Source organism: Cyanistes caeruleus, chromosome 10 (genome assembly GCF_971803275.1).
Source record: "Cyanistes caeruleus chromosome 10, bCyaCae1.hap1.1, whole genome shotgun sequence".
NCBI classification, from domain to species: Eukaryota; Metazoa; Chordata; class Aves; order Passeriformes; family Paridae; genus Cyanistes; species Cyanistes caeruleus.
In genome coordinates, this window is record NC_141710.1 from 9,491,964 (window position 1) to 9,505,456 (window position 13,493).

The 13,493-nt window shown below is 36.7% G+C and overlaps 1 protein-coding gene across 2 annotated transcripts in view; it reads left to right on the forward strand.

The window, feature by feature from the left end:
- COL4A3 (collagen type IV alpha 3 chain) overlaps positions 1-13,493 on the forward strand; it is a 58,818-nt gene that overhangs the window by 2,540 nt on the left and 42,785 nt on the right. For both annotated transcript variants that reach the window (XM_086844847.1, XM_086844846.1), the window contains exons 2-3: positions 8,964-9,020; positions 11,500-11,589. Coding sequence is in view for 1 of the 2 variants with exons in the window: in XM_086844846.1 (XP_086700972.1) it covers positions 8,964-9,020; positions 11,500-11,589 (147 nt within the window). In the remaining variant the exon portion in view is untranslated. The remainder of the gene's footprint in view (positions 1-8,963; positions 9,021-11,499; positions 11,590-13,493) is intronic.

Here is a 13,493-nt window from a genome sequence, read left to right on the forward strand (position 1 = left end):
GCTCCAATCACATCTTCTGAAAACTCAGTAAAAGTTTCTTTGATGAGCTTTCTTCTTCCTTGACTTCAAATACTGGTGTTACAATTCTTCAGATTTTTCTGCTGTTCATTTAAATATTTCAGAATCATCATCATCAATATGTTTTCACAGGGCACAAGATTCTTCCTGTTCTTCATCTTTTTTTGCTTTTACATTGCTTAATTTTATCTAACAGCGCCTGGAACTGATAGTGTTTTGATGCAAATGTACAATTCAATTAATTCCCTTAATGTGTCCTGTCTTTTGAAACCATTTATATACTTCTCTTATATCTTCAAATTAAACACTAATCTAAAAATGTTCCCTGAAATTTGTTGTTTCAAATGACATGTTGTTTCAATTTTTCCCGATAGGAAAAATACCTTGGTCAAGTTCATTTGTACTCAATTGATACTGATCCAGTTGGCATTGATCATTTTTCTGATGGCATCATGTTAGTATTTATTCAGAACAGGATAAAGAGAGTTTCTACTTGAGCAAGAATACTTGCTTGCAAGTTAGCTGCACCTCACCTTACTACCACTTTTTAATTTGTATTGTAAATACTGTTGCAATGTTTGTTAGCTCACAGGATAAAATAAGGTGCACCTTGTTATGTTTTTTGCCTCCATCAGACATTTCATATTTTTCATTGTGTGCTGGTGGCAAAGGAGGGAATGTAATAATCTTGGTCACTGTAAGACTTGGGAAGAGCTGTTTTACATCCTCTTATTCACTTATAGTGTCTGTGACTAGATGCAAGTGTTCATATTTCACAATTAATTTCATTTCTTATAAATCTTGGAATTTGCATGCAAGTACTTAAAATGAATCTTCTTTGCTTCCTAATAACAATGGGGTTTTTTTCCTAATTATATGCAACCTATATTGCTGTCACAAATAGATCTTAATACATGGCTCTGGAAGGGAAAAATTATGTTATAGATCAGCCCATGGCCATCTCCAAGGCTGGTAAGAATGGGATGCAGGCTTAGTTTGACCAGGAATAAAAGTGGAGGCACCAAGTATCACGGTGAGAATGCTCCTTGTCTAATGGCCTTTGGAAGCACCCAGGTTCTTTGTTGCTCAAGCAGCTGAGAAGGGAAGATGTGCACCTGAATACACAAGAGAGTTCACAGAGCATGTTAGAAAAACAAGTCCTTTGTGAAGTGCCCTCTGATTTGGTTAATGTGATCCCAGCTCCGAAGTCAAGGAGGGTGTTCCCCTGAGAATGGGTCAAACTTCTTCTAGACTGTTCTGCTCCTGATTGCCTCTACATTTATTGTAATTCAGCCATCACCTCCATGGAGAAACAGGCCAGTGTCACAGCACTGCAGAGCTAGGCTTTTCCTACTGGGCCAGGAGAGGTAGCATAAATTAGAAGAGTTACCTTAATGTTTGTGCATCAAAATTGATGGACTTCTGCTGGTTTGCAGCACGTTGCTCTGATGGCCAAGAAATGTGAAGTGCCTATGTGTGTGCTGCATCATACAACTGAAAGATGAACCTTCTTAGGTGACCTAAGTAAACACCTGTAAGAATTGAATTGTTGACACTTGATGCCTTTTCTGGAAAACCTACAGGACAAGTACGCATAAGTCTATAATTCCAGTTTTTTGCTGGCTGAATAATACCATTAAAATGGTTAGACTAGGCAGGCAAACTGGTTATTTCTTCTCTGAATTTCATAGAGACAGAACCATTTTATTTAAGGTCTGTTCTAGCAGTCTCTTCTGCAATACCTTGAGCTGATTTGATATAGCAGATCTTTGAAACAAAATACTTTGCTGTTAAGTACAACTAGTATGGGATGTCCGGTCATCTGTTTAACTGTCACATTCTCACCTTACTGCCTAACAAAGTAATACTAGAAGTATGTTGGCATGGATTACAGGAGCATAGAAGGAAGGTAAAATACAAGAAGACTTTTTCCTTTAACTGTTTGCAGCCCCAGTATCTCACAGTGACACTGAAAAAGTTCCGTTTTTTTGCATTTTATATATTTTTAGTTCCATTTTCATTATTTATCTTAGCAATTTTGTGATAGGGTACAAATCTCACAGGTTTACAGGTTTCCCATTTTGCCTGGTTTAGTGAAGACCTTTTAGCTAAGGCTTTGTGCTGCATTTTTCCACAGATTATTTTGGAGGAAGCTGCAGGAAGAAGTGACCTTTAATTTTTTTAAAATCTGTGAAGTCACAGAGCCTTTCAAATAAGGAAAAACCAAAGCATGTGCAATAAGCCTTCTCTGAACAAGCTACTGTTGCTTTCATTGCTGTTTGCACTACTTAACAGAAGATGCACATCAGGAATTTTATGAATATACAGATATACAGGCCTGAGGAGACAAAAATTTTAGTGAGTACTGTTCCCACACTCAACAGCTGGGAAGAGATACAAAATGTGAGAGTTATTGCTAGCCATATTGTGGTAAGTAAGCAAAAATTCACTAGTTAAATGGTGTGTATTCTTTGTTATTAGATTGCTCTTTTAAGGTGATTGTAGGAAGGAAGAGCACGGATGAATAAGCTGATTAAACACTCTTAAGAGTTAGCTACCCAAAACAAAATTGTGCGGCCTGAATTGCTTAGTCTTTTTTTCCTTGGAGAAAAGAAAAATATTTATTTCTGTTGTCCCCATGTCCTCTTCAAGGTCAGGAGAAGAAACCAACCACAGAGATGGAGTTTTTGGCTACATCATTGGTGATTTTACACATCTGAATGTATCATGAGAAGTTTGGTTCCATTTCTGATAGTTCTTATCAGTAGCTTCCATCCCAGTGAGATGATTTTTAAAGTAAGGTATTGGTCATTATAAACATAATTGTCAAAATATTCTGTGGTTTAGAAGAAGAAGGAAAAGCATCATTCTCTTTGTCTAATGAGAGAGAAATTCTGTATCTTCTCTTTATAGACCAAAAGTAATTTACACACACACAGACCCTCCCCAAAACAGGAGATTTTAGACCCTCAACATACAATTTTCCAAAACTGCACAAAATATACCAGCTCTACTTATATAGATACTGATTAATTTTAGGCAATGTCTACAAAATAGGCATCACTACAGAGCTCACAAATCATTTGAGTTCATGAAAACTCAGTGTGTTTGGTTTTTTCTGCATTAAAACATTTTATCTGTTTTATCCTAAGGCAGTGATAAAGACATGGGCAAAGTGAAGATTGCTAAGCCCTACTGTTCTCACACTTCCTCACTGATAGTGAGATTGGATTCCTCACTGATTGGAGAGAAGGGAGAAGACCAGTAGAATTAATTGTGCTTTATCTGCTTGATAAAGAGTATGGTTGGCACTATGGGAGTTGCATGTGGAACACACTCCCATTGACACAGTAGTGTGTTTTCCTGTATGAACAGCTATATTACAGTGTTTTCTTGGAACTTCTGTACAAACAGGTTCATTCACAGAAAAAAAAAAAAGAGATAGGCTGTGCAGTAAGTATGTCAACAAAAAAAGAAGCAAGAGATACCAGAAATTCTCTGAAAATTTTGTTTTCATCTGGCTTATACTGTTTAACCTAAGGGTTATGTTACTGCTTTTTTATTATGCTAAGTGTGGATACTTAGGAGAGATTTGTCTAACACTACCAAACTGCTGTTCTAAACCAACAGATTTTTGCTGTAAAAAGTAAGAGAATTTCTTCAAAGTGGTTTCAATATCTGAAGTGAAAAAAGGAGTTCATACACGTTCCCCTTGGCATAGTAGAAAGTTGTTTAAATGTTCACATACAGGAGCTTATTCCATTTCTCTAGACATTTCATTTAGCCTAGTTGGTTTGAAATATCATTATAAATATATCTTTATATTATATGAATGAGCAAATCCCTTCCAAAGGAATGCATGTCAGTTTAAAATTAAGTATCTAAAGTAAGGAAATTCTTACCAAGTTCAGATAAAAATGTGTGTTAACATCATGTGACCATGAATTGTGTATCTGTAAGTGAACACAAAGTCCAGCTTCTGTGAAATGTTACATTTTCCTATGAGCACAAATGTTTAGGACTTCTCTCCTGCACCTCACACTGAAAGCAGCATATAACCAATAATACCAGGCCTGTGTCACCAATGAGGCATTTTGATTCAACAGTATTCCCTGAGCAAGGTTCCCATTACAGGTGTTTAATGGAGCTTATTCAACAACTGCACTGCCTGCAGCATAACAGTTGTCTCTTCCTGTGTCTTTTAGACCCAGGCTCTCTGTGTTGGGTCCTGTTAACCAGGCTGTTTATTAGTTAAGTTACAGGTGTATTACTTCATAATGGAAAGTCTAAATGAAATAGTTTTCATCCTGTACTAGGTGTTCAGCTGGTAAGCAAAATGCTGTGAATTGTGATAGCATACATGGCTGTTAACAGGAGTCTTCTAAGGTAGGAATGTCTGGCTGCCTTCCAGTTCACAAGTGACTACACAATGTTTCAGGGTTTGGGAACTGGCATATTTTCCTTCATCTCATCATCTCCTATTTCTGCTCTATGTTGTCTATACTTATTGAAGGCTTAATAATTTGGTTTTGTTGTACTGGTCCAGCAATCACTAAAAAAACACAAAGTTCTTAGTGGTCTTTGATAATTTTAATGAATTCATGTTTGATGCTTAGAATGCATGAAAAACTTTTAGTATTCTAAATGTGAGACTGGTATTTTGTTTTGATAGCAATGTTTTGGAGTGAGGGGACCTCATTCTCCAGTACCTTGCACTCTCCATGGTGATTTGCAGTTGTGCAACATGAGGAATATGCTACCAGGGTCACGTATCCACTAACCTTGTCTAGCTAGAATTCCTGACTGTGCTAATCTAGATAAGTGTCTTAATACAGGTGCATCAGAAGAAAAATATTTTCTCACAGTGGGAACCTTTTTCTGTAAAACTCTGCTCTCAGATCCTCTCATGCAGGCTAGGATATATTTTCAAAACTGTAACTGTATCCAAGCTAGAAACTTCAGCTACCACCACAATGTTCTTCAGAAAGTGCAGCATTTCACATGTGTGCAGCATACCTACCCCAACACAAATCTGCAGTGTAGATAAATGATAGAGCAAAACTTTCCACTTCCTGTAATCACAATGTATTACTCCCATTTTTATTAGATACAATAGAAAACATGTAATAGAGAATGAGTGAAATGGGCCTTTTGAAGTTTTAAGCACTATGTTAACATCAACTGTTGGAGCAGGGTTATTTTATGTGCTCAGTAGTGATTTATAGACACAGCTGGGATGTGTAAAGTGATTGCTCTGCACTGAGAGAGCCCAGGAAGAATTCAAAAATCTCCATGTGTCAGCAGCCCTTGAAAATTCATAATCAAGACTTAAAGAAGCTGGCTCACTGATATGTAATTTTTAATAAGTGTTGGCATTTAAGAGAAATTACAGAAAACTTGAAATTAGCTGATAAGTTACGTTCACTTAGAAAGGACTACTGTGATGATATGCATATTTTTAGGCTGCTCAGAATATCATTAATGAGCAGAAATATGGAAAAGAGTAAAAAAGTGGCGTCACAGAAAAATAGATACTATCCAGTAAGTCTTATTCCACATAGTGATAGAGTTCTAATTTAGTGATTCTGTAAGTTAGGAGATAAAGACCTAATGGCAGAATAAGTGAGATGCTAATAAGTATCAAGTGTAAATGAAAAATTAGTTATGCATTTTTAAAAAGTCCGATCAGCTGTGAAAAAACAGTGAAGGAAGGTGACAGCTTCATCACCCACTTGAGAGAAGACACCTGGGTTATCTTTACTGTCCACAGTAATTAATGGATATCACTTGCACTGCTTTTAATTCATTTTAAAATACCTCATGTTGCACAGTCATCTTTCATTTATGTTAACCAGTATTTACTTCGGGCATCAGTGGAGTTCACCCATGAAATTAAAGACCAGTCAGGCCAAAAGTGCAAACTTAAGCCCTGCTTCAGCCACTTTACTCTATTCCTACACAATACATTTAATTTCATCCCAGGTTTCATCTGAACTGAATTACTCATCCTGTGTGGTCTTGGTCTGAAGTATACTTAAAGAATATGGTGCTTCCTGCAGCAATGCATTTTGCTGCCTCTCTGGCCTGGCTACAGTATTTTTAATACAAATACGTATTTTGAAATTACAGCTGAGCTACTCTGATCTTCTCTTGATCTGGAAAAACAAGGAAATAACTCTGACAGTTCTGTCATTTTATATATAATTCCAAAAAATAGATCAATGGAGAAATATTGGATCATGCTTACTTTGTTTGTCTGTGCTCCATCTTCCTGCCTGTAAACCATTCCTGGTAGGACTGTGTTGTCCCACCAGTGTGAGTGACAGCACTCAGAGCCTGTGCTAGTGACAGAATAGGAAGACTTGCATTGCTTGGTCTTCTCACATTAAGACTTTGTCACATCCTTTGGCATATTCAGGTTTGGTAACATCCCTAAATATGTTCTTGGGTAGTCTCATGTAACCAGTGCTACTTGCTAAGTGCAGAGAACTGTGCCAGATTCTGTTCAAATTTAAGTTATCACCACTGCAGTGGCTGGAGTAGCAGTGCCATACTCAATCTGCATTAACATTTTAATGGGTGACAACATAGTCTGTAGTGTGTTATTTCTTCCTTCTTTTTGTGTCATTTCTTTGAGGAATTATGTGAAGGAGAGGACTGGAATACTTTCTAAGCAGTTGGTTAAGTTACTCACTGAATCAGGAAGAGGTCAGATCCCTATAGAATCCAATCCCAAAGTGTAAGGGAAATTCAGTGTTACACATAAGGTTGCACCCACTGAACAAAACATTAACGGCTGCAGTAAATGTGCCTCAACATGTACTACTGGAATTATGTATCTGTTTAATATAACGCTGTAACTATCACTAAAAACACTTTGGAGAAGGGTTCCTCTGTAAATTACTCCAAGTGCTATTTTAGTTCATTGGTAAATTGATTTAGTTTGTTTTTTATATAATGATCTGGCTGTATCCTTTGACCTAGATTTTAGATCAAAAATATTCTTCATCTAAATATTTGAAAGAAATTTAAATTATTATTATGAAAATCACGAAACCAAAATACATGCAGCAAACCTGTGGCTTTGGTTAATACACTTATTTATGTAGATGTTATTGTGAGAATTTTGAATAAATTGTTAATCACTAATATTCAGCTTCCTTATCTCATGACCTGGCAACATCATATTGGTTTTTTATGATCCTTTAATAAAGGAGCTGCAGGCATCTTGCAAGGATATGAAAGCATCCAGCAGTATAAGTGAGCAATGATTTTTTGGTTCAAAGCTCCTGTACAGAAGATGTAATCTAATCTTACATAAAAAATCATATGCCAAAACATTTAGTATTATCCAGCTAACTGACTGTGTAATGTTAAATCATCTTTGCTCTTTTCAGTTTAGTTTAAAGTGATATGTGTACACAAAAAGACCTAAATAGATCTGAAAGCTTACTAATGGCAAATTAAACACATTCTAAGCATTCTGACTTCTTGAAGAGCAAAGGCTCTCTTTCTTTCAATAGTTTATTAACTTAGGTTAATTGTATAGTGTCATAATTTTCTGCATGTTCATGCATTTCTCTTCACATTGGATTGTCTTTGATTATAAGATAAAAGGGTTTGTTCTGTATCTGTACACATCAAATCTTCTGCAGATTATACCTTTTACAGGAGAGTAATTTCATTTTTTGATTTCTCTACATGTCCTGAAAACTGTGCTTTTTATACAAATACTGAAAAGAATCTGCTTCTAGTTTGCTTTCACAGGCAGAAATAAGGTACAACTCCATTAAGGTCTATAGAATTATAATGTGTATATATATATATATATAATCTATGTATTCATCTTGCCTTGAGCAACTACCTTTTTTATATTTCTTAGCAGACCTCTACCAATAATCTATTTTGAAGAGAATGCTTTGGGATACAAGGTACTGTCATTGAATAAGGAACAAGAAAATCAGTTGTCCCATAAACTATCTCAAATTTATTTGGATAGATACGTCGCTTTATCCTCTTCTATTGGTGTTTAAAGGCTTAAAATATCTGTCATATAACTGACCTGATGAATTTAGATTATCCGGTACCAGACTGATTGACCTCACCAAGGAGAAATCAGGATACTGTTTGTTGTTAATTCTGCACTGGTGCTTATTCTTGCGTCTCTGGTGATGTAATCATATTGACTAATAGTAAAGGTACCATAGTTAGACAATTTCTGTCTTACATTATACCTTTGTTTTCCAAATTTCTGATGCAGTAGTACCACTTGAATTCTAGCTGTCGGATCAGGGTGAGTCTTCTCTAAATATGACAAAGGATAAACTATTTAATGTTTGCAACTCTTTAAAAATCTGGCTTGTAACATCAAGTAGCCACCTACTGATCTGCTGTATAAATCAGAGGCAGACACAATAATTTCTTGAAGATTTGCCTTTCATGGCTAACTGATTTTACTTTCTGCTTTATTTTGTAAGTAACTGTTTAAGTATGTGTTTACTGGAGGAATGCTCCCTACAGCTGTTTTTAATTTGATAGATGGCATCATATCACCTAAGTTCAGCCACCTAAAAAGACAATCAGCAACTGTCTGTAATTGTCAAGTCTGTAGAGAACAGCAACTTGCAGCATCTCTCCTCCATCATGAAAGAAACATAAAAGTTACAAATTGGAAACACTGTGACTGTTGTAATACAACAAAATACAGGGGTTAGTTAATTCTGTCTGCAAGATCTCACTAATGCTTGTATTTGTCTCAAAAGGCAGTACAGAGGAATAATGAGCTCTTTGCCACTATTGAGAATTGCCTCTTCACAAACATTTTTTTAAGCTGTATTATCTGTGAAATAATTACTTAGTAAAACTGAGATCTTACTTGCATCTCTTCAAACAGCTCAATGAGAAAAAATAATTGTATTATAAAGTTTGTATTTTTTCTTTTTCAGAACTGTGTATGCAAAGGTAAAAGTCCCTGCTTTTGTGATAGCACAAAAGGTAGTAAGGTAAGAGCAGGTACATTTTCCTCTTTTAATATTAGTTTATGTGCCTGGAAATTGTTGATAGATTACTTCAATTGATAAAGTGAGTGAATTTGGTGTGTGATGGTATTTTGCCAACAGAGTCTACAGAGATTGATTACCTTACAAAATTCTGTTAACTTTGAGGAAACAGTTTAACTTAGACTTTTCAACTGAATTTTTTTACTGCATTAGCATGTTTACATGTTAACATGTAAACATTAGCATGTTTAACAGCACTGTATGATGTTTGGACACCAGCAGAGCAACTGTCCGAAGCGCCAGGTCTCTTTCACTAACTCCTAACTAATGCCAGTACCTTGGCAGTTGCTCTCCTGTTAAAATTTCACGCCATCAGGAGTCTCATGTTCAGTGCTTCTCTCCATCTCTGGACCCTGCCCACCCCCCTTTGCCTGAAGGAAAGCTGCACACACTAGGCATCCAACAGATAAACCTCTTGTAGATCAAGCATGGGATGAGTTTCTGAGTCCTAATCATAAATACCTTGCCAGCATTGAAAGAACAGCAAATCCATCAGCAGTAACAGATCCACAGCTCTGTCTGTTGCCAATAGCAGCTTGGCAGTGGCTGAGTGGCTTTTAGACAAACCAGAATTACACAAATGCCAAAAATTCTTTGAAACTCCTGCTCACAGTTGGAAGAACAACTGATTCCAAATGAAAGGGGCATTATTGAAGAAGTCATGGTTGCAATTTAGGTGAGGCATGAACACAAAAGTTGTCATACTAAACCTTATCAACAGATTCCAGACATCTATAAAGATCTAGGATTATGATAAGTCCCACTGATTGATTCCATCTGCTTTTATGAAGTTGGATAAAATTTATCTGGAAGTAAATATGCTCATTATTAAAATACACATTAATAAGTGGGAAAGGAGAATACTAATATTTTCAGTAAAATCTCCCTGTTTATTTTTCATATTACTAGTTGGTCTAACCTGACTGTCCTAAACTGTGGAATTGAAACCACTTGAAAACCTAGAAAAAATAAGCTGCCCACTAAAAGAGAAATATTAATAAAAATGGACACCCACAACTTGTCTTTATCACTTTCATTAAAATAACTGAGTAATTTGTGGGTAAGAGTAAATCATTATTTAGACTGATGAAGACTTTCATGCAGAAAATCAGGATAACGACATTAATCAACATGTTTTGATAATTATTCGGTGTTTAGAATTCTTCAACCTGAAAATCCTCTGATCTTGGTGATCTGCTAAGAAGAAAGTGTGGCTAAAATTGCCTTTTCTGTAGAGAAGGCAGTGAAGCTGTCACTAGAGCGCTGTGCTGCGCGGGATTCAGACAGCACGGCGTGGCTCTTGCTCTGGGCAGTCAGGTCTAGGAGTTTGGTTTTCCTGTGAGCTGGTACCGAACCCCCTCCAGCGGCTCATCCTGGAATAGCAGTCATGCTCCTAATTTGGGATCCTGCTACATAAAATAATCAATTTTTTATAAAACGCTATGCCAGTTTATTATATAGATCTCACAGACACTTTATAATGAAATTGTTATTTTCATGTGTTAAAATAGTATGGGATTACATTTTATCTTGAGAGATATAAATATATATAATTACTATTTGTTAAATTCTCTCCTTCCCATGTCATGCTGTGATGTAAAAGGTGTTGAACTGGCAGCTCTTCACTGGTGTAAAACTGAGCATGCCAAATTGCTGCTGTCTGAAGGGCTGAAACACCTTTTTTGTGAGCTTCCATGTTTGAAGCATTTCATTTAAACCAAGTTAAGACTTGCATCTTCTATATTTAACTAAAAAAACTGAAAATGCCCCTTTCACTCTAGCTTAGCCTCCTGTATTGTTTTCATAGCTTCAGTTTTATTTCCTTTACATAGTTTATTTATTTGAATTTTATAAAAAAAGCAAACAAAAACCAACAACAAAAAAACCCAAAACAAAAACACCGCATGAAAAAGTAATTTGGTGTTTTAATCTCTGAGATTCAGAAAAAATTAAGGTATTTGTTACATAAAGCAAGGGGGTTTTATTCTGTCTGAATGGTTTTGTTGCATTTGAGTCCCACTGTTTTCTTCTATATTGATGGTTTGGAACTGACCTTGCTGTACAGCAGCAGCCATTAAGTATCTCAATTTGTGTTGCTAAACATTATACAAAAGTATTAACAAGGAATATATATCAGCTGCTTTCTTAAATTTTTCATGCTGCCAGCTAATGTCTATACTCTGCAAAATCCTGAATACTGTCTTGTGTTCTGATAATTCAGCCGTACTTTATGAGCATGTGGTGCTGTGGGGCTGAGGCAGCCCAGAGATGGACCACAAAAACAGGTCAGTGTGGGCAAGGGCAGTGGATCTGCCACAGCAGAAAGCCAAGAGGTACTAAAAGTAATGAATACTTTAGCAATAAGCTATTAAAAGGAGAATTCTTGGATATTTGAAGAGTTTCATTATCTTAATGTTTACAGGGTGAAAAAGGCTTTCCTGGTGTTCCAGGTCCACCTGGTCAAAGAGGCTTTCCTGGTCCAGAAGGGCCTCCAGGGCCACAGGGACCAAAGGTAGGTATGTATGTGAGACAGAGAAATACACACAGAAGTTACTGCGCTTGATGGTTTAAGTTAGCTATGGCTGTGTAGAAAATTCTGTTTTACAAAACTGAAACAAACCAAAACCTGTCTCAGAGTTTCCTGATTGGTAGGGATGTTGTTTGGTCACCAGCTGCAAGAGTCATTTTGACAGCATCAGAGTAGGGCTGATATGACCATGGGCTTTTGTTGTTAGTTGTCCATTGGCCAGTGCTAAAGCAGCTGGACTGAACTGCCAGAGACAATGAACATGGGTCTAGACAGATTTTTGCAGCATACCCTCAGTTTTTGCCTTAGTATCAATTTACATATTGACATTTGTTGCTGGAGAAAGTAAACAAGCTACTACTGAGACAAATATGAAAAAAAGATTTAAGAAAAGGGAGAAATGGTTTTTAAGATAAATCTTGCTCTGGTTGCCTGCAGTATGGAGGGAGTGGCTTCACTGACCTGAGCTTGCTTGCTTGCTTTCTTTCCTGTATACCTAAACTGAGGCTGAATATGAATTTTCAATAACTCCTGCATGAGTAGAAAAAAACAAAAAATTGTGCATTAAAAGTGTTGTCTGCATATGCTTCTTGAGGAGCAGTAATCTTGCTGTCATCAATAAATTAACTCTGGTGAATAACTTATTTCTGTATAAGTATGGTGTGAACTCAGCCACAGTATAAATCAGGGAGGTTATTTCCACCATCAGATTATGTCTAGGACATGCACTATTGTGGCTACAGCACTTAACTATACCTTTAAACAAATCATTTTATTGGGTTTTATTATTTTCATTTGTTTATATATTGTTGCATTATTCTGTCCTATCTTATTCTGACAATACTTTCTGGAAGTGATACTCGTGTATGTATTGATACATGTTGATGAGGCTTTTATCTGAACTCATTGAAGTGTTTAGTACAGCATTTCCCTTTTAGTAAGTGATAATAATTTTGCAAGAATCTGCAAAAAGTAAGGCTAGTTTACCTAGCAAGAAGACCTCTGTTAGTCTGAATTGCCATGCGTTGTAGTGTGTGCCAGTTAGCCTCCCCTATCCAATGCCTCTACATTACCTGAAATGGAATGTGGCCTAGGATTTTAGAAGCCATGCTGTTCTTCACTTTTTCTATTTCCTTTCTGGGAATGGTAAAATTTTCTTGTTAGCACTAAAGTTCTAAGCATCTTGAAAGAATTCCAGCAGGTCTTGTGCAGATGGTGCAGTGTCATTGACATTTTTCGCTGTCTTTTTGCTTTGCTCTCCCATCCTGCTTAACCCCCTTTCAGGTTGCTCCTGGTCTTCCTTTCCATGCTCAACAGTACAGATGACAGTACATCGCTCTGATCATTACATGAACAGCACCCATATCTGGGAACCTTCCAGCTCTTGGCCCACAGGGAAGCACTTCCAGGTCTCACAGTTTGACCAAATTGATAGCAACTTCTTTCTCATCATACACCGTTATTTGTTTTAACCTATCATATAAATCTTTTTTCACTATGAGGGTAGGAGGGTGGTGAGACACTGAACAGGTTCCCCATCCCTGGAAGTTCAAGGCAAAGTTGGATGAGACTTTGAGCAACCTGTTCTAGTGGAACAGGTCTCTGCCTATGTCAGGGGGGTTGGAACTAGATCATCTTTAAGGTCCCTTCCAACTTGAACCGTTCTGTGATTCTATGGTACATACCCTGCAAACACTGAAAGGGAGGGCAAGACACCACAATTTACACAAGTTGTATGAAATGCTTGTTTCCTTTATTGACTGTAATAGGCTAATAATTTATTTATTTGTGTGCACGTTAGTATTGATAGTGAAAGTATTGCATGTCCTGGTGGCATTTATGTGCTCTTTCTCAATTGAAACATATTGAAAAACATTGCTTTCCATTTG